The sequence below is a fragment of the Pelecanus crispus genome, chromosome 22 (assembly GCF_030463565.1).
Source record: "Pelecanus crispus isolate bPelCri1 chromosome 22, bPelCri1.pri, whole genome shotgun sequence".
Lineage (NCBI taxonomy): Eukaryota > Metazoa > Chordata > Aves > Pelecaniformes > Pelecanidae > Pelecanus > Pelecanus crispus.
The window spans coordinates 2,944,103-2,968,904 of NC_134664.1; the positions used below are offsets into that span (position 1 = coordinate 2,944,103).

The window sequence follows — 24,802 nt, forward strand, 5'->3', positions numbered from 1 at the left end:
CTCGCCGGGCAGCGCGGCCGGCCTCTTTACTGCGGCCGGAAGTGCGCGGGGGGCTCTTCCGGAGCGGCGTCAGCCCTTCCCCAAGATGGCGCCGCTGCTCGGGCTCTGATTGCTCGGGCGGCAGCGCGAGGCCCCGACGCGCTGCCGCCGCCGCCGTTCACTTCCGGCCGGCGGCCGCCGAGGCGGGGAGGGGGGGGGGGGAGCGGCCATGGGGCGGCGGGACCGGCCGGTGGCGCGGCCGGGCGGGGCGGGGGCCTCCCGCCCGCCGGCCTGAGGTGAGGGGGCGGCGGAGGCCAGGCCCGGGGCGGGAATGGGGGGGTTCGGTTGTGCGGCGGGAGGAGGAGGCCTGGCCGGGGCGGGCGGCGGCCCGGCTCGGGGCCGGCTGTGGGGCGGGGGCCGGCGGCAGGTGGGTGGTGGGGAGGCGGCTGCTGCGGCGTTGAGGAGCCCGGGGAGCAAAGCTGCCGGGGTGTGGGGGGGGGAGAGTGCGACATGCCTACGATATGCCTGCGACATGTCTGCGACATGAAGCCAGGGTGCTGGGAAAGGCACCACTGCTAATCCGCTCAGTGACCTTGAGCGGGTCCCGTGCCAAACTTTGCACGTGTTGGCTGCCTTTAAAGCACCTCGGATTTTTTTTTTTTTTTTTTTGTCTGGCCCAACGTAAACGCTGATGGCTTCGCCCCTGAGGTAGGAGGGTGGTTTGGTGCGCCAGCCGCACGGCTCCTGCCCACGGCTGCCTGCCCGCGGGAGGTGAGGGGAAGGCAGCGCGAGGCTGTGGGTGTTTTGGGAAGTGCTGGCCTTAGAGTGTCTCTGCCTCATCGTTTACAGAGAGACAGCTGCTCGTGGAGGAACTGCAGATCTTCAGCGAGGCTGGCTTTCTATCCGCTTCCATCCTGGGGTAAATTTAAGGAGCGCGACGGTAAAGACTGAAAACGGAGCTGCCTGCTTAGACCAGGTTCAGCGTAACGTGGCACAGATAAAAGGCTTCACGTTTGAGAGACTTGTACTGGATTTGTTTGAGCTCATGCTTTCCCACTTGAGAGGATCTCCACAGGCAACCGCGTGGAGCGGTTGGGGCTTGGAAAGGTGGCCTCGCCGCCTGCTTCTGGATGGTTCCCAAGCTGTCGTGCTAAGGCATTATTAGTATGCTGAGCAGGCGACATCCTTGGCCAGGGGTACACAAAGGCCCTGTCTTTATTTGCCAAAGAATCATATTTAGATACAGCTGCAGCAAAAGCGGTTTGGAGGACAGATTGATGGGGCTGCATTAAAAGGAGAGAGATCGGTGAGGAGTTCATACTAAGTTGCGGTCTGTGTTGAGGAGGCTGAAGCTGTATCCTGTAGGTCATACCGCAAACTAGCAAGAGAGCAGAAGCAGGTATGGTCTGCTTGTCAATCCTCTGCTTTTAATTCCTAGGCAGAAATTCAAGGAATGCTTTTCTATTCACGGTGAGGAGTCACCATCTGTATAGGTCTACTGAAGTGTAGTTTTGGCGCGGCAAGTGTTGAAGTACAGAATGGCTCTGTGACCTGGGAGAGAAGCTGATGTATTTCGTTTTGGAGGGCAGGCCAGTTCTTTTGAGATTTAGCAATTACTTTGATATCAGTCTCCCCAAAATTACTTGGAAGGTCATCAAAGAGTTACTGAAACTGGACGCAACAAAATCACTGCTCTGAGCAAGGCCTTAGATTTGATTTCTGGAAGAATAAATGCTCTGAGCAAAACTCTCGTCTTGGCACAGCAAGAATTGTGGCCATGGGGGGCAAATCGAAGCATCCCTGGTGATGCCAGGATGCCTTCCCTCATCACCTCCCCGCAGGAGGAACTTACGGCTTTGATTGCTTGCGGGCCCTGGGATTAAAGTGACATTGTCTTTCTAATTTAGATCCTGAATGAAGTAGTTATTAGCAAGAGTCTGAAGATAGTACAGTTATTTCCTCAAGGAGGTTATGGCTAAAATTCTAAAAGCAGTCTAGCACATAAAACTAAATAAAAATCAAGGAATCTTTTGTTATTGTTTGTTTTCCTTCTTGCAGCAACGAGGATTTTTCTTAGCAGGTACCTTACCTTTCACATGGGGAGCTCTGTTGCATATGGTTCAGTTTTTGGGTGGCAGAGGAATTTGGAGTATGGACTAAACCCTCAGGCTTCACCAGGAAATTGCGTTGGCTAGCCTTTATTTTATTTTTTTATAAAATATTAAGCTAGTGGGACTCCTAACAAGAACGAAATAATGTTCTCGTAGGTGCTGTGTGCAGATAATTCCTGTGTAGGAAGCTTTATGCTGTCTAATTATGCCTGTATTAGCGAACCAATAATACTGTAATTATAATTAAAGCAATACAACTTTTGTTTAGACAAGCCATGGTATTTGTTATGCATTATCTGTCAAGTCAATTGACTGTAACAATGAAGTGTAAGGTTTTTTTGTACTAGGTAAAATAGGATTTCCCCCACGCTCCCTGTTGGACCTGGATGCCCTTGGGTATTTTTAACTTTATTGTCCATCAGCAGGAGCCGTGGCAGCCTGTAACGCTGTTTGCTGATGTTAAGCAAATATTTTGTTGGCAGATAGGCAATGAAATGGTCTGTTAATAGCCCCCCCCCCCCCCCCCCAATAATTTCATAATCATAATTTCCTCTCTGTGCCAGAGGTAAATAATTGCCAGTTGTTTTGTTATTGCATTTCTAACCAAATGGCTCTCGACTGTTTGAGCTCTCGTCATGAAGCCTGCAATTTGGAGGCATTTATGCTATGGCCTTTCTGCATTACACTGATAACGTAAAATGGCCCCCGCATTGGTGTATGGTGTTGACTGCATCTCATGTTAAATTCGAGTCCTCACTCAGTCTGTGTGACAAGCGAATCTGTTTTCAGATCTCTGGGTTTGGCACGCCTGTTGCAGTTTCTGCATTTGCAAGTGGAGCTGCTTGGTATTGCTCCGCTCTCCAACAGTTCACACAGACTTCAAACACCCATTTGCCAGAGCCTGGAATATTAGCTGTGATGCAGCTGCAGTCAAGCCCTTTCTAATAATTTAGCAGTTATTCCTGAAGACCTGTAGGCTTTTTTTTGGTATGGAAAGAAAGTCCTTGTGGTCAGTGAAATAATCGGTTTCACGTTGGGCTGATTCTTTGAGATCCTCTTCTCTTTGTGCTTGTACGTGCCGGGCCCTTAGCTTATTCCAAGCTGGGTTAATCATGCACCCAGTTAGAGCAAATTACGGCCAAAAGGGAGGCGGGTGGAACTGCTGAGAGTCTTGTCCTGGAGAAGCAGTTGTTGGTGACTGCCGGGACGTGGCTGCCTGCGGGATGAGACGCAGCGACAGCGCATCAGGGGCGGGAGCCAGGCTCGGGAAGGGGCTGCCAGAGGAGGCTGAACCAGGACCTCTGCTCCCCGTCCCTCGGTTCCTGGTGCTCTGAGTGCTGCCAGGATCAGACGGATGGCAGGTTTGTGAGTGTCATACCAGAAGCGGTGATGCAGTATTGGACGTGAGGATGAACTTTGCTCGCCTTAGCTGAAAAATGCAGTTAGGCGCTGCTCAACTGAGAGATCCCTGGGCTGTAGTTTTTAACCCTTTCTTTTCAGGGTCTTGGTCATCAACGTGGACACTCTACGTGGCTGTTTGCACTTGCCTTGTTCTCCCATTGTTGCTCCTCTTTTCACGACCTTCTCTTCCCCCTTCCCTGGCTTGCATCACCCTCCAGCTTTAGGAAGGTCGAAATGGAAATGCCCAGAAAAACGTGTCTCATTTGTGCAGGGAATCTGGGACCACAAATGGACACTTGTCACTTCCTTCTTTGTACAGAGCCTGGAACTGAAAAGTGACATCCTGACATCTAGGAGCATCACAAACCCGGAATGACTGGGGAGAAGCTGCTTCGGGTGACAAGCCATATTCCTGCGTGTTCATTAAAAGGTAGTGCTTGCTGTTGGAGCAGTGCTCTTCCTCTGTGGATCTCAAACTGCTTTGCAAAGTCTGGCGAGCTTTGCTTTGCAGCAGAGTAGCCTGGGCCGTAGTGAGAACTGCCATGTGTGCGGGCTGCTGTTAGAGTTTAACAAATAGCTACAGTGACGTCAGAAGGTGCCGCCATCAAGCGTGCGATGCGGCACTGCTTCCCGAGGTTACAGTCCCACCACTCTGCCAGCACAATGGTTTATGCAAGGGCGCTCTCTGTACTTCAGGAAAATCAGCAAAGTTAGGTGACGTAGGCTGCTTTAGCAAACTTAGGCGCTTCGTCGTCTACTGAAAGTGTCTCTCGTTTCAGATGCCAGCACTTCCAATCTAGTCAGCCAAGATAGGAGGCCTGAGCCTGGATCTGCTCGGTACTTTTGAGGTAGATCTGGGGCGTACCACCTCTCCTACCCCACCCCCAGGAGTCATGGAGGACAAACGCAACATCCCCATCATTGAGTGGGAACACCTGGACAAAAGGAAATTCTACGTGTTTGGGATTTGCATGACTATGATGATCCGGGTGAGCGTTTACCCTTTCACGCTCATCCGGACACGGTTGCAGGTTCAGAAGGGCAAGAGCCTATACAACGGGACTTTTGATGCTTTTGTGAAAATCCTGCAGACCGAAGGGACAGCTGGGCTCTACCGTGGCTTTTTGGTCAACACTTTCACCCTGATCTCTGGACAATGCTATGTGACAACATATGAGCTCACTCGAAAGTATGTGTCACGGTACAACAACAATAATGCTGTGAAGTCTCTGGTGGCAGGCGGCTCAGCCTCCTTGGTGGCCCAGAGCATCACAGTGCCCATCGATGTGATCTCCCAGCATCTCATGATGCAGAGGAAGGGGGAAAGCATGGGCAGGTTTAAGGTGCAGAACCAAAATGGCAAGCGGATGTTGGTCTTTGGCCAAACCAAGGACATCATTGTACAGATTTTCAAGGCCGACGGTTTTAGAGGCTTCTACAGGGGCTACGTGGCCTCGCTGCTCACCTATATTCCCAACAGTGCGGTCTGGTGGCCCTTCTACCACTTCTATGCCGGTAAGTGAAAGGAGACTTTGAATGTGTCTTATTTTAGGAGACCTAGAAGCCCCTCAGATCGCCTCTGAACTTGTGGACCCAGTGTGATTTGCTTTCTCTCTTTGATTTGGGGTGGGAGCAGAACCTGCCTTGAAACAAAGAGCTGTAATCCAGTTTAAACAAATTCTGCAGATGTTGGGTGGAAGTTTAACAGAGCAGTATTGTTTTAAATGCAGACTAAAGAATAGGGGTCTGGAGAGCTAGAGGACTTAAAACTAGGTGGCTCTAGGCAAGAGGGACTTGATGCGTCTACTTTAACTTTCTCTTCCGCTAATCCCAAATAATGCTTACTTTTCTGCATGGAAGTGAGGAAGGCTGTTGTCTGGCATTGGGCAGAGTTTTGAAGCCACCGTGTAAGTATAATTCATCTTTCAGTTCACACGGACTCAGGAGTCTCATATATGCCAAAAAGACCTCTAAGAGCCACAAATCTCATAGCAAAACCAAACAACAGGCAAATCTTCCGTGGTTTTTTGCCGTAAGATCATGCTTTGGTTTCTGTAGCTTTAAAACTGGCACCAAGCCTTGTGATATAAAACTACACTTAACAGTATGGTCTCTCTCCCTGGCTCAGCTCTGGTAATCCTCAGGGTGTTCCCAAATACTAAAGATGTTGGCCAGCTAAGATTTACTTTCCCCCCGCCCCTGATAATCCTTTAGATTTGTCATGCAGCTTTGCATGTGGTTTTTACACTAATATTTACCTAATAGCAATCTGCCTAAAAGTGATGATAATGAGAGGCTTAGATTGCACTGTAGTGGGCTTGAAGTCTATCTTGGAAATCATCTGCTTTTAAAAACAGAGGTGTCTCGAATGTCTAGTTTGCTTTTTGGAGTGGGCGCGTTCTGGTAGCGATGGGGAGCATTGGTTACGCATTGGTGTGGCATTTAAATGGCAACAGCAGCTTGGGAAGTCTGAACTTCTTGGGAGCGCTCCCTTCACTCTCCATGTGAACAATTTTTTAATACCAAAATCCACTGTATTAATTGTAAGACTTTCATGCCAAAAAGGTTCAAAAGTGGACATCTAAGAACAAGCAAGTTGATATGGAGAGAACGGAGCTTGCCTCTTTCAGATGTTTGCTCTTTCCTAGTCTTCTGCAGTGACAATCAAGACGATGCCAAACATAAGCCCCGGCTGTCGATACATCCCTGCTTTGGCTGCCTTTTCTAGTCCTCTGTGCCTGGATAGTGTGCTGGTCTCGGCTGGCAGCAGCAGCGGTGTTGAACCTTCCTTGGGGCTCAAAGTACACTGCTGGCAGGGATTCAGATCGGTGTTCTGGGTCGCAAACAGAGCAGCTTCCTTCCCCCTTGCCAGATAGAGACAACCGCCACATCATCCAAAGAAACTGGGACTATTGGACTGTCTTCCGTCCAACTTTAACCAAGAAAAGTCTGGGAGATTCAAATCCCGTTTGCCAGGTGGTAGGAGCAGAGCAAGGAAATCCCTGGGATGAGCAGTACGTAGCGCTTTTCTCCTAAAGATCCCGCAGCGGGATACCATGTAGATATCTCTTGGACAATGTGCTCGGTGGTAGCGACAGCTTTCTGGATCCGTGCAAATCTCTGCAGACAACTTCTGATAGCCTTGCCTAAAGGTTTCCCCTTTAAAAAGGAGGGGTGGATGTTTCCATGCTCTGCTTTGGGGACAGATAAGCTGATTCTGCCCTGTTAACCCAGAAGGTCTGAGAGCCTGTGTTTCAGCTGTATGATGGAGCACTGAGCTGCCGCGGTGTTTACGGGCTTGCTCCCTGCGCTTTGCTAACTTTCTGGTTGGTGTAGAAAGCACCACTTAGATATGCTATGGGAGGAGGTGGCAGGTTGTAAATCAGGGCTTCTGCCCACTGCAAATCGGTCTAAATTAGCAGGTGGACTTAAGGAACTGATAAGCAGCCACTCGTCTGAGACTTTACTCTCTCTCTCTCCTGTTCCCAGAACAGCTTTCTAGCCTGACTCCTAAGGACTGTCCCCATCTCCTCCTGCAAGCTATATCGGGGCCACTTGCAGCTGCAACAGCTTCCACGCTCACCAACCCCATGGATGTCATCAGGGCTCGGGTTCAGGTAAGAGCTCAGCCTGCTCGGCATGTCTGTCCGCAGCAACAGCATGACGCAGGGGTGGGGTTCAGTCTCAGCTCTTTGATCTCTGTGGCTTCAGGTAAACGGCTCCCCTTCTCTCTCTGTTCGTAGGTTGTTTTGTCCTAGATATCATGCTGCTTAATTTGCACTCAGCGTTAATAGGAGGCAGCTCAGGTAGCAGGGCTGGCTTCTGCCTACCTGGACTGCTCAAATGAGGTTTCCCAGCAGATGCGGCATCCTTCAGAAAGGGAGAGGTGCTTCTAGCAGTGTCAGTTTTAGTGAGACTCGAGCTGTCGTGCTGATCCAGCCCCTTCTAGATGGGGGCAGATTGGAGGAAGGAGGTGACAAGTCTAAGGATCCCACTCACTGCTGCTGCTTTAGGACTTCTTGCTTCCCAGGGAATTCTAGAGACTAGGTGAAGGTTACTGGACTGGCCCGTCTGTAGCCTCCAGAGTCTTCAGTTGGAGCAGAACCCCAGAGCAGCTCAGCATGAAGTCTGGCAGCTCTGTGAATATTTCTTCTGGCTTTGCAGGTGGAAGGCAAGAGCTCCATCATCCTCACCTTCAAACAGCTCATGGCGGAGGAAGGTCCCTGGGGCCTGACTAAAGGCCTCTCTGCCCGCATCATCTCGGCCACTCCTTCCACCATCGTCATCGTGGTGGGGTATGAAACTCTGAAGAAGCTGAGCCTCCGCCCGGAGCTGGTGGATTCAAGACACTGGTAGAGGCAGCTGGTGGAAGAGAAGCCGCCTTCTGAACCCTCTGAATTTGGACCGTCACAGTTGAAAGCTCGGGAGGAGAGGCAGCTGCTGTCTCCTTTGTCTCCCACTGGTTTCACAGTACAAGGCAGAAGCAAGAGCAACTGCAATTCACCTCTTTAGATTTGATTGTAACACAATGCTCTGCTGCTGTTTCTGCTTAAAACGATCAAAATGTGACCTTCGGCAATGCTGTTTGCCTGTGACAGTTCATACAAGAGCAGCCAGGTGTGTGAACGCATCCTGGTGAATTCTTAATTCCCTTTTTTTTTTTTTTTTTTTAAATTAAAGACTGGCTGAAGCAAAAAGCCAGTTTATTCTTTAAATTATTTTAATCTTTGCCAAACTTATGAGGAGGGGAGTCTAACAGACTGCAGCAGAGCCCTCTCGTGGGTTGGGTGCTGATTGCAGTTGTACTGTGGGAAGCTGGAAGAATAGAATAGACAAGTAAATTTCTCCAGTCACCCACATTTATTTCTAGATGATGTGACAGGAGAGTAACCCGGAACCACTTAAGACCTTATTTACTGCGTTTTGAATAGATGTGTACATACCTTTTTTTGTATGTTCTTGGAAAATGTTTCCTATCTCTCATCCTTCAAACAGCAAGCTGGCTGATAGGCAAGTTAGGAGTCGAGTTGGCTGTTTGTAATTAGCTGATGGCAATTTTGACACCTAACCTATGTTTTTAATCTGTTGTTATTTAATTTTTTTTAATTTTAGGGAAGCTTACTCTGATTTCTGGGGGACTGAGTGGTTGTTCTGTGGCCTTGTTCAATGTGAGTGTCAATACTGCATGTTCAGGGTGGCCGCTGCCACTTCCCATCTTTAGTTAGTTTAAGCACAAACAAATGCGGAGTTTGGAAGTGTCAGATTGCTGTGCTGCCAGCAGCCGAGATGAGACCTGAATGTGATTTGAGCTCCAACTGGATGTGAGGTGGGGAAGAAAAAAAAAAAAAAAGCTTGCACTGACTTTTGATCCAGTTCAAACCTGATTGGCATGTTCATATTGAATAAGAAGTGATGGTTCACTAATACTTTGTAAGTTTAAATCCTGCTTATCCTGTTTGGGAAGGGCAAGGATGATTCTTTGCACACTCTTGCTGGATCAAAATCTTAAGCTACGGTCTGTGTTTCTTACCAGATGAAAACTTGCAATCGAGTGATGAAGCAAGAGGCTGCTCTTTGGGGAGGAGGAATGAAGGGATTGTTTGACTTCACTTTGCTGGTCTCGGTATTTGAGGTTTGCCTCTCGTGATGCCAGCCCGCGCACGGTGCTCATCCCGGTTAGTTGTATGTCCGAGAGGTGAGGGATGCACCTCCAAATAACAGACGTGTCGCCACCTCTGTTCATCTCGCTGCCGTAAGAAGGAATTCTTGGTGGTAGCGTTGATCCTGGCGAACTGTGGCTGCTGCCAGGCTCTTAGCTGTCTTTTCACCTGGGACTTGCTAAGCGTGGCTCTTGCCTTCATCCCAACAGCTGTAGTTCAGCCCATGCAGAGACTGGATGTGCCGCAGTTTCTGCTGGAGGTGGAACAAGTACAGACAGACGCTGCTGAAGTTGGCGAGAGACTTTGATGTTTAAGGGCAGAACTTGGTTATGAGATACAGTACTCTTTAATGGGGTTGCAGATGAGTCATCAAAGGCCTTTTAATCCCACCTTTCTTTTCTGCAGCATTTAATAAGGTGATGTACGCCTGAGCCACTGACAGAGCTCTTCAAGCGGCGTGCGCTGCAAGCTCCTCGTCTGACGCGTTTTTGTTGTTTAAAAGACGACGCCCATCGGCTCTTTCTGTAATAGCGGATTCTGCTCTAAAAAGTGGAACGGCAGCATCACAAGATTGCAAGGAAGCATCCCGAGCGTACGGTAGCCCCGTTCTCACACAAAGGCGGTAGTAATACCAATATTAAAAAGAAACAACAGTAACTGGCCTCTGCTGATTACCAGCAGGGTAATTCTCGGTGCGTGTCACGGAGGTGGCAGACAGCACAAATGTAGGGAGACACTCTCAAGCTTCATAGTCCTCTCTTAACCAGCAAAGATCTTGACAACTAATAAACTTCAGAGACCTTCAGTTTGACACCTGAGTTCAAAAGTGCGTTAGTCGCGGCGAGCGCGCTTGCCGAGGGAGGCTGCCGGGTTCTGTCATTCCATGATGATGCTTTCTTGGGTTTAATGTTTTGCCTTCTGAGTAGCGCCAGGAGAGACCTGACCAGCGGAGACCGCCTGAAAAAACAATGACAGTGACTGCGCACAAAGCTGAGCAAGCCAGTAAAAAACAGGGTGGTGTGCCTGAAACCGTGGATGAGTTGCAAGCCCGGATCCTCCTTTACAAACCGTGGTTGGTTCTGTGGCTCTTACACAGAGTATCTCGACGAGGGAAAAATTGCTTTTCCCTCTCTTTCTGTGCTGAGCTTGGGATTATTCTCCCTCCTTTTGAATTCTTCAGGCTTGATCGTTTTATTTCATTAAATGATCATTAGTCCGTGAGCAGGCTCGGGTTGGGGTGTCCATGGGGCTCTTGAGGGAGGGACGGTTTATTTTATTTATCGCTCTGCCTCGCTGTTTCCTGCCGTGACGCGGCAGATGAAGCATTTCAGCCCCCTGTAATTTTTATTACTGGTTTAGTTTGGGGTTTTGTTTTCCTTTTTAATGCTTAAGCCCTTCTGCCCTGTCCTGGAGCCGAGCTGCGTGTGGCCACGCCCCCTCGCGGCGGCCACGCCCCCGGAGGCCACGCCCCCGGCAGCCTCGCCGAAGGCGCGCATCTGCGGAGGGGTGGGGCGCATGCGCAGTCGTCGTGGGCGGGCCCTGCGGCAGCCACCAATAGTCGCGGCGCCGCGCCGTGGCGGCGACCAATGAGCGGCGATGGCGGGGCCGTTGGGCGGCTGGACATGGCGGAGGCGGCGGGCGGCGATGAAGGCGGCGGCGATGGCGGCCCACCCGTGCCGGCGGCGCCCAGCCGCGCTCAGATCTTCGCCACCGTGGTGGACACCTTCCTGGAGAAGCTGGTGGCAGCCGGGAGGTGAGGCGGGAGCGGGGTCTCGCCAGGGGGGGCCGCTCTGGGGGGAGCCGGGGCCTGGCCGAGCCCCGTCGCGGGGAGGCCCCGGCCCCTGCAGTGACACCCGGCCCCTCCGCTCTTGCAGCTACCAGAGGTTTGCAAACTGCTACCGCTGCTTCTACAGACTACAGCCCGACATGACCAGGAGCATTTACGATCAGTTTATATCGCAGCTGCAGACCTCCATCAAGGTGAACGGGGCAGAGGGCTCGGGGCTGCGAGCGGCTTCAAGCCCTTGGTGTTAAAGTGCTGAACACGTTGGTATCAAGGGTAGCAAGTCCGTTTCTTGAATGGCGAAACCAGACAGTTGAGACTGAGATTCTTCCAGACCTCTTTTGTCTTCCCCAGAAAGAGCTGCAGAATCATAGAATTGTTCCGCTTGGAAAAGACCCTTAAGTTCATCGAGTCCAACCATTAACCTGGCGCTGCCAAGCCCAGCACTAAACCACGTCCCTAAGCGCCACAGCTGCACATCCCCATCCCTCCAGGGACAGGGACTCAGTACCTGGTGATTCCCAGGATGTAGCCTCCACACAGGGAAAAGCGAGGGCTGACAAGCAGAATGGTGCCCGCGTCGGTTCAGTTTGGGTCCTGCTGAATCCCTGTTGTGTCCTTCCTTTGCAGGAGGAGATCCAGGAGGTAAAGGACGAAGGGAATCTCGATGTGCTCTTTGATTCACTGGATAAGATCGTGGAGGAGGCCAAGAACCAGGAAGAGCCTGCGTGGTATGGATAGTCGTGTAGGGGGCGGTCTGGGGAGCGTGTGTGTGGGGAGATATGTTCCTTCAGGGGTGAAAGTCGGGTCCCGTGTGATGTTTTGATCAGGTTGATGTGTCCTGTAGGCCTTGTGCTGCAAAGGAATTTTTTTAAACCTCACGTATCGTAACAGCAACGTTGTTGCATTTAGAACATCCGAAAATAAGTTTTATCTGTGCTTCTCTAGGCCTAGGCATTTTATCTGTGCTTCCTCAGTGCAAGGAGGAGGGTAGTGCTGCTGAGATCACAGGGGAGGTAAATTCAATTCTGAATAATTCAAAAGCCTGATGGCATGTTTTAGCCACAGCTGCTGTTCTAATAGCAGAGCTCACATCAACACTTCTTGTTGGGATGCCTTGCTCAGGGATTCAGCAGGCACTGGAAGTTGTACACGCTGCCTTTTGTTTGCCCTAAAGGTAGGCTGGGTCTTTTAAACAAAAGCATCATCAGGATTTCTTGTTTCTGTGTTTGGGGAAGTTAATTCATAGAGCCATAGAATCGTTGAGGTTGGAAAAGCCCTTTAAGATCATCCAGTCCAGCCATTAACCCAACACTGCCAAGTCCACAACTAAACCAATCAAGGGGAGAGGAATAATTAATTTCATGTTTCCTGGCTTGGTGGCTGGGTTATTTGTAATGAAAGTAAAACTGGGAATCATTAAGGTTGGAAAGGAGCCCTAAGATGATCAGCCCAACCATCAACCCAACACCCCCGTGCCCACTAAACCATGGCCCCCAGTGCCACCTCTGCCCGTGTTTTGAACCCCTCCAGGGCTGGGGACTCCCCCACCTCTCTGGGCAGCCTGCTCCAGTGCTTGGCCACTTTTTCCATGAAGAAATGTCTCCCAGTATCCAATCTAAACCTCCCCTGGTGCAACTTGAGCCCATTTCCTCTCGTCCTATCGCTGGTTCCTTGGGAGCAGAGCCCAACCCCGCCTCCCTGCCCCCTCCTGCCAGGAGCTGCAGAGCGATCAGGTCTCCCCTCAGCCTCCTCTTCTCCAGGCTGAACACCCCCAGCTCCCTCAGCCGCTCCCCACCAGCCCTGTGCTCCAGACCCTTCCCCAGCTCCGCTGCCCTTCCCTGGCCACGCCCCAGCACCCCAATGTCCTTCCTGTACTGAGGGGCCCAAAACTGGGCACAGTATTTGAGGTGCGGCCTCCCCAGTGCCGAGTACAGGGGGACAATCCCTGCCCTGCTCCTGCTGCCCACACTATTCCTGCCTGCCTCCAGGCCTCGACTAACGGCAGAGTTTTGGGAAGGACTCCTCCCGTTCCTTCGCGGACAGCGTTAGGGGACCGCGCAACGGGGTGCCTGTTAGCCGCGCGTGTTCTAGCTGCCCTCGAGCATCCGGTGCCAGAGGGGAGTCGCTGAGCTGATCCGTTACGGCAGCAGCTCAGCTTCCAGCTGAGGTGCGTGAGACTAATCGCTGTGCAAGGTTGTTGCTCTCAGGTTCCTTCACATCCCAGTTGTTCCCAGGCGTCCCAGCGGGATCCCGGAAGAGGACGTTCGCAGCGCTATGGTGCCGTACCTCCTTAAGCACAGGTCCTACTTGCGGAAAATCCTAAAGGAGAAGGAGGAAGAGAACAGGAAGCTAGCGGAGTCTGTGCTTGCGGGGAGGGACAGGATTGCAGAGCTGCAGCAGCTGATACAAGCTCGCAAACGTGCCTGGCAGGTAAAAATAAACAATAAACAAATAAAAACCCCTTCTCTTTTGCAGCATCAGCCCGAACAAAACGCTCTTCTGTGGCGTGACTCGCAAATGGCTGCACGATATTTAAGCCCTCCGCTTATCAAAGGCCTCGCCAGGAGCCAAGTGCTGCTGAGACTGGCCTGGGGGGGCCTGGGCGTTTTCACTGGAGGTCTTGGATGTTTTTCCCTGTGCTGTGGGATGTTTCTGTGGGTGAGCGTGTGAGATGGGCGGGTTGTATCCCGTACACGCTGGGGATGGCAGCGTATGTGACGCTCTGGTTTATATCAGCCTGCTCTGTGTCCTGAACGCTGGCATCTGTGGACAAAAGCACTTCACCGAGTTCAGTGGCGGTTGTTTTCCTTCCAGGCAATTAGTAAAGAGCAACGAGAACTCATCAGGACGTTCCAGGAGCCCCAGTGAGGACGCAGGGAGATTCTGCGCATTTCACAGGGGGAGTTTATCCTCATCTCGGAAGCGCTGACGACGCATTGGGAAGTGGGACTCTGCATGTGGCATAACCAAACCACGCAAACTCGCGTTCACCTTGTCAGGCCAGAAGAAACTTGCGGTGGGACTGAAAAGCTGCCGGACTTGCACAATTTGATCAAAGTTTGCGAGGAAATAAAGAACACATCGGGATCTTTGGAAATAGATGACAATTTCCTATTCCCTGCTCAGCTCAAGAGGGAGGCGAATTCTGTGGATCTGATAGCCAGAGCACGTCTGTACGTTCACCCGCTGCTTCAGCACTGTGACGGGCGTGATTCTAGCTTACTGATGCCAACTTTGTGGCCTTGAAGGTGTTTCAGCTATGCATTCGAGAAAAATCGCTGCCTTAATGCACAGAGGCCGTGCCCTGCACAGGAACAAGGAGCCCGGGAGCTGTAGCACACGAAGCCCGCAGTTGGTAAATGCTACCGTGGCGTTATCATGGCCACATCAGACTCTTTTGCCGCGTTTTTGCAGTGTTTGTTGCCAGCCTCCGTGTCTTTAAACAACTGGCCCGTCAGAACAGACACGTCAGCAGCTGCTTTGTCGCGTCGAGTTCCTTGTTGCCATTTATTTTTCTTTTTTCAGTTATTTTCCAACCCTGCTCCCCCTCCCAGCAGATACACGCTGAGGGCGCTTCTCTGAGGATGGCGGTGTGAAGGATCCAGGGATGTGCCGGGGATGTGTGTGGAGACGAGCAGAGGTTAGAATGACCATGCCTCAACTTTGTGGGCTTGCGGCAAAGGGATTCAACGTTTTCTTGTGAAACCTCTGTGTTGACTCCTGGAACCAAACCGGGTTTGGTTTTTACCCACCTGGAGTTGTTCTTTACCAGCCCATCGGAAGTTTGCCAGCCAGGGAAGCGGGGACTCACTGGAGTCTGCCTGCTGGGGCGTTAGTGAAGCCCTGCAAGCGAGGTATATCTTCAAAACGAACTAAAAATCCTTCCTCTGGGCTGGGCAGATAACGAGGAGAGTCTTACTGAGCCCGACAAGGCCCGACTGCAAGTCTGTTTCCAGCAGAGACCAGATCTGCCGAGGGCAGCAGGTTCTCTGGGCACCTGCCGCCCCCCTCGCCTGTCGCGCTCTTTGGCTGTGGCTGCCCGCCGTCCCAAGGAGCGGCCGTGCCCTGCGTGGTGGGGAAATACAAATTCTGAGAACAACGGTGGCGATTTCCACCGAGCACAAGCCTCTGTTTTCAATTAGAGGCAGCCAGAGCCTGCGATCGACTGACTTCGGCATATTTTCCTTCTGTCGTAAACAAGCCTTCCCTCGCTGCATTATAATCTAAATAAATTGGAGCTGTTGTTCCCCCGCTCTTGGCTCCCGCTGTGTGCGCTTGGCCCGCATACTCTGTAGTTTATGGGTTTGTTTGACAAAGGCTCTGGCTTCAGCATTTCTCTCCTCCTCCGCCCCAAAGCCTCCGGTTCCGCTTTTCAAGACAGGGCTGGGATTTATAGGATCCAAAAGTCTGGAAAGTGGTCAGGAGCCCAAAGAGGAATGTCACCCCAGGTGGCCCTGGGAGCTCCCACTGCTCGGAGCGCTCCTGGACTTTAAATCGGAGCAAACTCTGGAGGGGGGGCGAGCACCCTGAGCGCTGCTGGGGTCTGGCGGAGAGTAGGAAGTAGAAGGATGAGCAAGAGATTCTAATCCTCCGGCAGCTCCGCTCCCCTTCACCTCTGCTCGGTGCCCGAACCGCACCAGCAACGCACTTCTCATTCTTGCAAAGCCCTGGTTTGGGGTTTTAAGAGGGGTTTTAAGACCTCAGAGCTCCTCTTTCTGGGAACAGGCGCTGCCCGGGTCCCCAGCCCTGGCATGCAGCATCTGCCCACAGAATGGGGCGTGCGAGAGCTGCGTGGAGACCCCAGGGCCAGGGCACCTGCTCGCCCTCCCCTCCTGGGCCGTGGCACCCGGCCCCGGCGAAGGGCCGTGGTGACGATGCCACGGAAGGAGCACGCGCTGGTCCTCGAGGCAAAAATTGGCCAACGAGTCCCCGTTGGCCCTGTGCAGAGAGGAAAACCCCACGGGTTTTGGCAGGAAGCTCTCCTAGCGTGTCGGCAAGCCTGCTGGGATCCAGCAGTGGGAACTGGGACAGAGCAGTCGATGCGCGGGGAGCGCGGTGAACATGTCCCACCGGCCCCCCCATCTCCCGTCCCAGCGAGGGGCTGGGGGCCTGGCTGCTGCCAGGCTGGCAGGGCTGGGCCCACCAGCAAATCTCCACTGGCCCGGGGCTGCGTTTCCCTCCCTTGTGGGCTCTGGCCTGTCACGGGGGAACCAAAATTTACCCCAAACCACAATTGCTGCCTGTGCTGGCGGCTCCCGGTCCCAGCGGATGTGCTGGAAATAGCCCTGGCAGCGCCGCGGGGCCCCTCCTCGATGGCGGTCGCAGCACCCTATAAAGCAGCTCGGGGAGCAGGGGCCACACCGAGCGCGGCGCCCGTGCGAGAGAGGCAACCATGAAGCCCCTCGTCCTGCTGACCCTCCTGGCCCTCCTCGCCCTTGGCCTCTGCCGCAGAGGTACGGGGTGGGCGACGGGGAGCGCGGCTGCAGGGGGGACGGTGCCGCAGGAAGGGTTCAGCCGGGAGCTGGAGGGAGCGAGGGGCTTTAGGAGGGAGATTTGCTGAGCCTCGGGGCGGTGGGTGCAGGGGAACGGGGCTGGGGACTCCCTTTGCCAGCTTGGGGAGGGCTGGGTGAGGGGGTCAGAGTGCGGAGGGGTGGGATGAGACCCCCCCCAAAAAGAGGAGCAGGCTGAGGGCACAGCCTGCACGAGCTCTTCCCGAGCCCACCGCTCTGCGCCGTCCCTCGCAGCCGCTGAGCGCTCCGTCAGCGCGGACGACTCGCCCAGCTCCGAAGGTGAGTGAGCGTCTGCGGCCGCCTTCGGCCCTGCTGCCCCCGGGGACGGGGATGGGGACACCCGGCTCTCCCTGACCCCCTGCTACGTCCCCGCAGCTTTCGTCTCCAAACGCGCCAGCGCCGAGTTGGTCCGGAGACACAAGAGGAATTACATCTACGACAGGTAGCACTTGACCCCGTTGCGCCGGCGACCGCGGGTGACGCCGAGCGGGGCACGCGTTCCCCACCCAGCACATGCAATGAAATCCCATTTTCGGGAGGGGGGCCCTTCCCCAAGGACCCTCCAGCCCCCACGGGGCTGGGGATGCTCCAGCGTCCCCCTTATCTGTCCCCAGCAGCATCTACGGCGTCGTGCGGGACCCGCTGGAGGCCAGGCGCGAGGTGTGCGAGTTCAACCCCAACTGCGATGAGCTGGCCGACCACATCGGCTTCCAGGCTGCGTACCGGCGCTTCTACGGCCCCGTCTAGCCCCCGCCGCCCGCGCCGCGCCCGTGCCGCGCCCGAGCTCAGAGCGCCGACCTCCCCCGAGCCGCCCTCCTTTCACACCCCTTCCTGTTAACCGTGGAAAGAAATAAACGCACAAATGGCGGAGTCAGCTCCTTCCTAGTCTGGGGAGGGGGTGGGATGGGTGCGAGGCGGCAGCAGCAGTGCCCCCGCGTCACCCCCGCGAGGCTGAAGACCCCCGGCTTCTTCCTCCCTCTCCCAGCACCCGAAGGCTCCGGGACAGAGCAGTGTCCATCACCATCTGGTACCCGGCCGCTGGCAATGAGGAGCCCAGCACTTGCACCACCGTTATTCCAGTTTAATTTAAAGCTGCTTGTCCCGAGCGGGGTTGGGGGGGTTGTTAGGGGGCAGCGGGGCTGCTCCGTGTGCCCCAGAGCCCCGCGCCCTTCCCAGCGGCAGGTTCCTTGGCAAACCACCGGTTCATTACGGCTGGGCTTGGAGTGGGGGATTGGGACCCTGGTCCCGTGCATGGTGCTCTGCCCGCCGGCGGCCGCGGCGCCCCAGCCCTTCGCGCACGCACAGACATGCACCTTCTGCTGGGGGCTGCTGGGCTCGGGCTCTCCTGTCCCCCCTGAACCACCTGCAACGTTGCTGCTGGGTCCCCAAACGGGGCCGCGTCTCCCCTGCCCCAAATTCATCTCCCGGGTGGCCCTGGCCACGGATCCTGCGGTTCCGCAGCACAGGACCCCCGGCCCACCCTGCCTGGCTCAGCCGGGGTGCTGGGGCCAACTCCATGGTGGGCGCTGACCCCGGCTCCCACCGAGCATGGCCTTCACCAGCCCCTGCGCCCTCGCCTGCAACCCAAAGCCCTCAGCTCTGCCTCCAGACCCCGCAGCCCACGGCTGCCCCCAGGCACCCGGTGCTGTCACCGAGCAACCGCCACGCTGCAGCGGGGCCATGCACGCTGCAGCGAGGCCATGCACGCCACAGCAGGGCCATGCACACTGCAGGGGGTCCATGCATGGTGCAGTGGGGCCCTGCACGCTGCAGCTGGGCCCTGGATGCTGCAGCTGGGCCGTGCGCTCCGCAGCAGGGCCATGCACACCACAGCAGGGCCATGCACACTGCAGCGGGGCCATGCGCACTGCAGCGAGGCCACGCACACTGCAGTGAGGCCACGCATGCTGCAGCAATGCCATGCACACCACAGAGGGTCCATGCACGCTGCAGCAGGGCTGTGCACACCACAGCAGGGCCATGCACGCTGCAGCAGGGCTGTGCACGCCGCAGCAGGGCCATGCACATCATGTCAGAGCTGTGCACCTTGCATCAAGGCCACCAGCCCTGCAGCTCAGCCCTGCTGGGCTGTGACAAGCCTGGCCACGCACACACGTGCACACAGACCCGGGTCCTCGGGGTTACTGCGCTGAACCTGCTGGGAAACGGCTCGGGCCATGGATTTGGGGGTCCCACACCCCAGGGCTGCAGGTGGGTGCCTCAGTGCGGGGCTGCTACATGGGTTAGGTGCAGCGTAAGTGCGCTAAGTGCCCTCCCCGCAGCGATGAGTAGGGTTAGCCGTATTTACAAGTGGGGAAACTGAGGCACGGGGAGGCGGGGGGGCAGCTTGGCTCTCTGCAGAGGGACCAGGGCGGGGGGGTTGGGGGACACGCCTCATCTTATGACACCCAACAGCAGGACCCAGGCATCTGAGCCCCTCACCTGCTTCTCCCCACACTTGGGGGGGGGGGGGGCTCTGGGGGGGGAGGGGGGGTGTGCCAAGACATCTGGGTGCCCATGGCCCCTGCAGCCCGGCCACTCACCCCACAGCGTCACGGGTCCCGACAGCGCCCAGGCTCGGTGGGGACGCTCAGGGGGCTGCCAGAGCTGCCAGGCGCCCGGGGCAAGGCGGCGGTGAAGGCGCCAATGATGGCGGCGTTGCCCAAAAGGGCCAGTCCGGCAGTGCCAAAGGTGCCGGGGAGCCCGGGGGCGGGCAGGTGGCCCCGCAGCCAGGCCCGGCGCGAGTGCACGTCGCAGAGGATGGCTTCCAACTGGAAGTGGGTGCCCAGCACGGCGCAGATGTGGAAGAGCTGGTGGCTGTGTCCTGCCCGGGGTGAGAGGCCACTGTCACTGCCCAGCTCTTGCTGCAAGGGGTTGCTTTGGAGGGGGGCAGGGGGCTGGAGCCGCGGCACTGGGAGGCACTGGGAGGCACTGGGGCTGCTGCTCACCGATGTAGTCGAAGCGGCCGGGCGCCAGGCGCTCAGGCAGGTGGGATGCGAAGAGGAAGCCGGTGAGCAGCGCGAAGAGGAGGTGGTAGCAGTACCCGGCCACGGCCTCCGTCCAGGCGCAGTTGCTCCAGAAGCAGAAGAGGAGCTGTGGGGAGGGGAGGGGGGTGGTGAGCAATAGTGGGGGGACACACGGACACCACCCCTGGGACCCCCCCATGGTTGGTGGCACCCAAGCCCTGCCCCAGGACACCCCAGCTTACCCGGGAGAAGAGCGGGATGTTGTCGTAGAGGAAGGGGTACACGAAAGCCGCCGTCCGCAGCACCTTGCTCAGCCGGGGACGCTCCAGCTCAGGGAAGCTGTGACGGGAGGTTGGGGGGGGGCGGGGGCACGGACCCCTGTCAGCCCCCACAGCGAGGACCCTGCGAGCGCCTTGGCTTTGGGCCAGACCCACTGCCTGAGCAGGGGGACCCCAGAGACACTCTGCGGGACCCCGAAGCCGAGACGGAGGAAACCTCCAGCCCTGGGTTCCGGCCAGCTGCAGCACCAGTGCTTTTACTCAAAACCTACCGGGAGTAGCAGGAGAGGCCGGTGCAGACAAAGGAGTTAAAAGCAGCCGCGGGGACAAAGTAATTGTGCAAAACGCCGCTGACCCAGTGGTCTGGCATCGCGTAGGCACCATAGGCAAAGGCGCAGCCTGCCAGAGAAACGCAGCGTCGTGGGGGCCCCTGGCTCCCCGTCCCTGCCGCCATCCCATCCCGTGCCAGGCCCTGCCCGCAGCGGCTCACCCAGGCTGTAGAGGCTGAGGGCTCCGTAGTCGCAGAAGTAGCAGATGTGGCGGGCGCGCGCCGACATGGAGCTGAAGGTGTGGGCGCAGCTGGAGGCGAAGGGGTAGAGGCAGACGAGCAGCAGGTAGATGAGCAGGGGCCAGTGGTAGGGCTCCTGGCAGAAGTCCAGGGAGGAGGAGAGCACCAGGAAACGCCACACGAAATACCTGTGGGCACAGCGTGTAGCGGGGCGAGCCCCATCCCGGGCCCTATCCCCATCTCCAGCCCCATCCTTGTCCCCATCCCTGTCTCCATCTCCATCCCTTCCTCATCCCTGTCCTTATCCCTGTCCCATCTCCATCCCCTCCTCATCCCCGTCCCTGTCGCCATCTCCATCTTCATCCCTGTCTCATCCCCATCCCTGTCCTTGTCCCCAATCCCATCTCCATCCCCACCCCTGTCCCCATCTCCGTCTTCATCCCCTCCTCACCCCCGTCCCCTGTCCCCATGCCCATCTCCACCCCCTCCTCATCCCCATCCTTGTCCCCATGCCCATCTCCATCCCCATCCCTGTCTCCATCTCCGTCTCCATCCCCTCCTCATCCCCGTCCTTGTCCCCATGCCCATCTCCACCCCCTCCTCATCCCCATCCTTGTCCCCATGCCCATCTCCATCCCCATCCCTGTCTCCATCTCCATCTCCATCCCCTCCTCATCCCCGTCCTTGTCCCCATGCCCATCTCCACCCCCTCCTCACCCCCATCCCTGTCCCCATGCCCATCTCCACCCCCTCCTCATCCCCATCCCTGTCCCCATGCCCATCTCCATCCCCTCCTCATCCCCATGCTTTCCCCCGCCCATCCTCACCTCCACACCTGCCTCCGTCCCCATTCCCATCTCCACCCTTTCAGCATTCCCAGCCTTGTCCCTGTCCCCCATACCCATCTCCATCCCCATTCCTGGCTCTATCCCGTATCCCCACTGCCATTCCTCTTCACATCCTCATCCCTGCCCCTGTCCCCGTCCCCACCAGGTCGGCAGGAAGTGTGTCCAGATGTTGACTGTCTCGTTAGTCATCTGGAAGGAGCTGAGGACACAGTCAAGGGCTGAGCTCTTGGGGTGCCGGTACCCTGACACAATCCCATCCTCCCAGAAGATCTGTGGGGACAGCGGGGCTGCTCAGGGGACGCGCCGGGGGGAGCCCCACAGAGCTGCTCCGGCTTTGTCGCGGGTGGGGAAACTGAGGCAGGATGGGCTGGGAGAGTCCCACCAGCAAGGCTGGGTGGGGATCCCAGGTGATTTTTCTTTTTCCACCTTGGATGAGGGAACTGGGGCGGGGGGGGAAACCTGTGGGGCCGAGCCCCCCCATCACCCAGCCGCACGTACCCGAGGCACCTGATGGGCCCTGAAGATCTGCGGCAGCTTTATCGTCAGCATGGCGGGGCCGCGGTGCTCGGCGGGGCCGCGGTGCTCAGGGCAAGCGGTGCCGGGGCGCCGGGCCACAGCCCATGTCCTGCGGCGGAGATGGGATGGAGCCCGCTGGGTGCCGGGGAGGGGGCTGCCGGAGCCAGGAGAGCCGGCTTTTTTTTTTTTTCCCGGGATGCGATCAGCGAAGCCTGCTCTCCGTTTGACTCGTCCGGAGAGCCCCAGCGGGGTGCGGGGGTGTCTAAGCAGGATCAGGCCCCCCCCCAGGCCCAGCATGGGGTGAGCACGATGGGGCCATGAAGTTGTGGCGGGGGGCTACAGCAAAGAGCCAGATCCCACCCTCGTCCCCTGCCCCACCGCGTCCCCCCTCCCCGTTTCCCCGCTCTGGGGATGTCCCTGGTAGGAGCCGGCCACGGCGGAGGGGGAGAAGCCCCCCGGACACCCTGCAGCCCCCGCCCCGAGCCCCGGTTCTGCTGCGTGGTTGAAGCAGGACACCGAGCCGGGCGGCTGGGGAAGCGTTGCCTCGGCGGGGAAACTGAGGCATGGCAGGGGGAAAGCAGCCCAGCAGCAGGAGGGGAGTCCTGAGTGTCCCCACCCCCCCCCACCCCAGCCCAAAACTCACCCAGTGGTTTTGGGAAAAAAAGGAAAATAAAAAAACAAACCGACCCGAAAGCATCCGGAGCCCCCTCCCAGCACCCTGCGAGGAGCGGGAGAGCGGAGCCAGCGAGGAGCGCGGGCGGGATGCTGGGCGATGCCGTGCCGGGTGTCCCCCTCCTCCGGCCGCCCCGCGGAGCCCCCTCCTCACCAAACCGCGGGCCCCGGGGCTCTGGGCCCTGCTGCTGCCGCTCGCTGCCCTTCTCCCCAGCCGCCGTCCCGGGCCGCAGCGGTGGAAAGCGGCCAAAGGGTCCCTCCCCGGCAGCTCCCGCTCGTTGGCGGAAGGGGCAGCCGGGGCCTCGCCGCGGGCGCTCAAAGGAGCTTTGTGCCGGACACGCCGCCTGCCCTGGCCTCACTGCCTGCTACGGCTGAAATCCCCCCAAATCCCCCCCCCCGGATGCAAGAGCCCTCACTGCGCATGGGGGGTTTGCCCCCTGCGCGCTGCCGGAGGGGCGCGTGCATCTCCGGCGGTGGATGGACCACTGGGAAGTGGCTCCGGGCTTCGGAATTTGAGTGCCAACGAGCTCCTCGGCTGGGAGAGCCGGGGCGGGTGCCGGAGCCGGGTGCCACGCGAGGATCCACAGCAAAACACCCACCAGGTTGCACGGCGGGGTTCCACGATGAGACCTTGGGAAACGGAGAAAGGTGGAGAAAGCAAAAAACAAGTTTGGGAAAATATCCCCGACTGACCTGACCGTGTCCCGCTGGCACGAGGCGGCTCGGGCTTTAGTCCGTGGGAGCAAATGCCAGCGGAGGCATCCACGCCGTGGTGGGACGCAGCCACGGTTCAGGAGGTGGAGGGTTGAACCCTGAGCAGGAGCGACGCTTCCAAAGCCCCCATCTTTGGGGCTTTATTTACCCCCGGAGGGCTCACGTTCCCGGCTCAGCCGCGGGCGCTGGGCGCAGGGAGCCACGGCACCCCAGGACGAGCAGCTCGAACCCAGCACGCCGGGTACGACGGCCGATCCGCGCGCAGGGCTCCGGCACACCGGCAGCCCCGGCCGAGGCCAAGCTGCGTTTCTCCGGTTGGCGTTGCCAGGAGGGTTTGGGGGGGTCTCGTCGCCCGCCCGCAAAGGGACCTGCTGTAACCCTGCGGGGCTGCAGGCCCCGGTGCTGGAAAAACCCCTCCAAAATAACCGGCGTGAAGCCCAGCAAAGCCTGGGTGGGGACCGATTCCAGGCAGGGAAATCGCAGCTCTGTGCAGGGACAAGTGGGAAGCGGAGGCGCGGAGGAGGAGGGGAATGGCCGGTGAGCGGGGCTGGAGAGAGGGAGGCTCCTGGGGCTTTCCGAGGGCTCGGCACCCCAAGGAGCAGGACGGGGAGTCCCAGCTCTTGAGCAGCGTCCTAAGGCTTTGGCCCGCTTCAGTTTTGCAGGAGCAAAGCCCTGGGTTTGTTTCCAGTGCGAGGGGTGCGACCCATGCCGACGGGGTGCACGGCATGCAACCCACGCCGACAGGGCACGACCCACGCCGACGGGGCACGACCCACACCGATGGGGCGCGACGCACGCCGACGTGGCACGACCCACGCCGATGGGGCGCAACCCACGCCAATGGGGTGCAACCCACGCCGACGGGGCGCAACCCACGCCGACGGGGCACGACCCACACTAATGGGGCACGACCCACGCTGATGGGGCACGACCCACGCCGACGGGGCGCGACGCACGCCGACGGGGTGCGACCCACAGCGACGGGGAGCAACCCACGCCGACGGGGCACGACGCACGCCGACGGGGCACGACCCACGCCGACGGGGCGCGACCCACGCCGACCGGGCACCCCTTGCAGCAACACGCTGCCCGCACCGAAGGAAAACGGAGGCACGGAGTTTGTCAGCGGGGCAGGTAGCAGACCCACGGCGCCCGCCGAGGCCGGTACGGCTCGGCAAGAGTTTTGGCACGGCCCTCTCGAGCTGGAAGAGGCGTTTCCAGCCCCTTTTTGGAGGGGACAGCACCGGCGGTGACAGGTCCCTTTATGTGCCACCACAGGCAGTGGCGTTGGGACGCAGGGCACGTCTCGGCCCGCGGGAAGAAGTCGCCCACGGTTTATTCTCCCCGTAGGGACTGAAAGCCGGGTTCGCCTTTTCACAACCTCCCTCCCCGACCTTCCCACCGCTGGCAGCCTCCAAAGAACTGGAGAGTAAATTATGTTGGTGCCTGGGCTCAATGCTTTCCTCTAGCAGAGGAAATAAAGGAGCTTTGGTGTGAATGAATACAGGGAATGGAAGACTTTTTTTTCTTTTTCCCCCTATAACCCACCACCCCCCAGCTTCCCCGGTCGCCAGTGCCTGGCGTGGACGCTCACTGAGCCCCGCATCAAGCGTGCAGCCCAGCGCTGCCCCCAAAACCAAGCCTCTTAAAAGCACCTCCGATTAACACTTAAAAATTGCACATTTTTAAAAATATGCCCTTTCCAACCCCTTTTTTAAAAACCAAGCCGAGAGGCCGCCCAAGAAACCACTGCGGTTGTTTTTTGCTGGGTTTGGGGATGCTCTCGCAGGGAGCAACAGGCGGAGGCCCGGCAAGAGGACGAACTCATCCCGAACCGCAGCGGCAGCGAGGAG

The 24,802-nt window shown here is 57.3% G+C and overlaps 4 protein-coding genes across 6 annotated transcripts; 3 read left to right on the plus strand and 1 right to left on the minus strand.

Moving 5' to 3' along the window:
- Window positions 1–244: 244 nt before the first annotated feature.
- Window positions 245–8,438, plus strand: SLC25A44 (solute carrier family 25 member 44). Of its 3 annotated transcripts, none has more exons than XR_012831799.1 (6): window positions 245–275; window positions 829–955; window positions 3,811–3,921; window positions 4,271–5,006; window positions 6,057–6,505; window positions 6,981–7,013. XR_012831799.1 is itself a non-coding variant. In XM_075724398.1 (6 exons), exons 4-6 carry the CDS (start codon window positions 4,385–4,387, stop codon window positions 7,845–7,847), a joined length of 942 nt encoding a protein of 313 aa, XP_075580513.1. In that variant the 5' UTR covers window positions 245–275; window positions 829–955; window positions 3,811–3,921; window positions 4,271–4,384; the 3' UTR covers window positions 7,848–8,438. The 3 variants fall into 3 exon arrangements, 2 of the variants coding, with proteins under 2 accessions (XP_075580513.1, XP_075580514.1); XM_075724398.1 differs by lacking the exon at window positions 6,057–6,505 and adding an exon at window positions 7,656–8,438 and having other exon boundaries at window positions 6,981–7,108; XM_075724399.1 differs by lacking the exons at window positions 6,057–6,505; window positions 6,981–7,013 and adding an exon at window positions 5,352–5,496.
- Window positions 8,439–9,374: 936 nt separating this feature from the next.
- Window positions 9,375–15,075, plus strand: PMF1 (polyamine modulated factor 1). The gene is made up of 7 exons (XM_075724605.1): window positions 9,375–9,419; window positions 10,078–10,153; window positions 10,565–10,904; window positions 11,026–11,131; window positions 11,565–11,665; window positions 13,172–13,367; window positions 13,752–15,075. The coding sequence occupies exons 1-7, from the start codon at window positions 9,375–9,377 to the stop codon at window positions 13,803–13,805; spliced, it is 918 nt and encodes a 305-aa protein (XP_075580720.1). The 3' UTR covers window positions 13,806–15,075.
- A 1,254-nt stretch (window positions 15,076–16,329) lies between these two features.
- BGLAP (bone gamma-carboxyglutamate protein) lies at window positions 16,330–17,194 on the plus strand. Its single transcript, XM_075724553.1, has 4 exons — window positions 16,330–16,390; window positions 16,682–16,726; window positions 16,823–16,889; window positions 17,062–17,194. The coding sequence occupies exons 1-4, from the start codon at window positions 16,330–16,332 to the stop codon at window positions 17,192–17,194; spliced, it is 306 nt and encodes a 101-aa protein (XP_075580668.1).
- Window positions 17,195–18,999: 1,805 nt separating this feature from the next.
- PAQR6 (progestin and adipoQ receptor family member 6) lies at window positions 19,000–21,596 on the minus strand. Its single transcript, XM_075724606.1, has 7 exons — window positions 21,546–21,596; window positions 21,190–21,317; window positions 20,182–20,387; window positions 19,964–20,090; window positions 19,656–19,752; window positions 19,396–19,540; window positions 19,000–19,271 (listed from the first exon to the last, which is right to left on the minus strand). Exons 1-7 carry the CDS (start codon window positions 21,594–21,596, stop codon window positions 19,000–19,002), a joined length of 1,026 nt encoding a protein of 341 aa, XP_075580721.1.
- Between the last annotated feature and the right edge of the window lie 3,206 nt (window positions 21,597–24,802).

Bases quoted from the DNA above. Each gene is read 5' to 3' on its own strand.
- SLC25A44 (XM_075724398.1), top strand. From the start codon at position 4,385: ATGGAGGACAAACGCAACATCCCCATCATTGAGTGGGAACACCTGGAC. The intron at 5,007-6,980 runs GTAAGTGAAAGG...TCCTGTTCCCAG, and splicing joins CTTCTACCACTTCTATGCCG to AACAGCTTTCTAGCCTGACT. The intron at 7,109-7,655 runs GTAAGAGCTCAG...CTGGCTTTGCAG, and splicing joins TCATCAGGGCTCGGGTTCAG to GTGGAAGGCAAGAGCTCCAT.
- PMF1 (XM_075724605.1), top strand. From the start codon at position 9,375: ATGCAGAGACTGGATGTGCCGCAGTTTCTGCTGGAGGTGGAACAA. The intron at 9,420-10,077 runs GTACAGACAGAC...CCTTCTGAGTAG, and splicing joins TTCTGCTGGAGGTGGAACAA to CGCCAGGAGAGACCTGACCA. The intron at 11,132-11,564 runs GTGAACGGGGCA...CTTCCTTTGCAG, and splicing joins AGCTGCAGACCTCCATCAAG to GAGGAGATCCAGGAGGTAAA.
- BGLAP (XM_075724553.1), top strand. From the start codon at position 16,330: ATGAAGCCCCTCGTCCTGCTGACCCTCCTGGCCCTCCTCGCCCTTGGC. The intron at 16,727-16,822 runs GTGAGTGAGCGT...ACGTCCCCGCAG, and splicing joins CGACTCGCCCAGCTCCGAAG to CTTTCGTCTCCAAACGCGCC. The intron at 16,890-17,061 runs GTAGCACTTGAC...ATCTGTCCCCAG, and splicing joins AGGAATTACATCTACGACAG to CAGCATCTACGGCGTCGTGC.
- PAQR6 (XM_075724606.1), bottom strand. From the start codon at position 21,596: ATGCTGACGATAAAGCTGCCGCAGATCTTCAGGGCCCATCAGGTGCCT. The intron at 20,091-20,181 runs GTGAGCCGCTGC...TTTCTCTGGCAG, and splicing joins CCTCAGCCTCTACAGCCTGG to GCTGCGCCTTTGCCTATGGT. The intron at 19,753-19,963 runs GTAGGTTTTGAG...CTCCCGTCACAG, and splicing joins GGCCTCTCCTGCTACTCCCG to CTTCCCTGAGCTGGAGCGTC.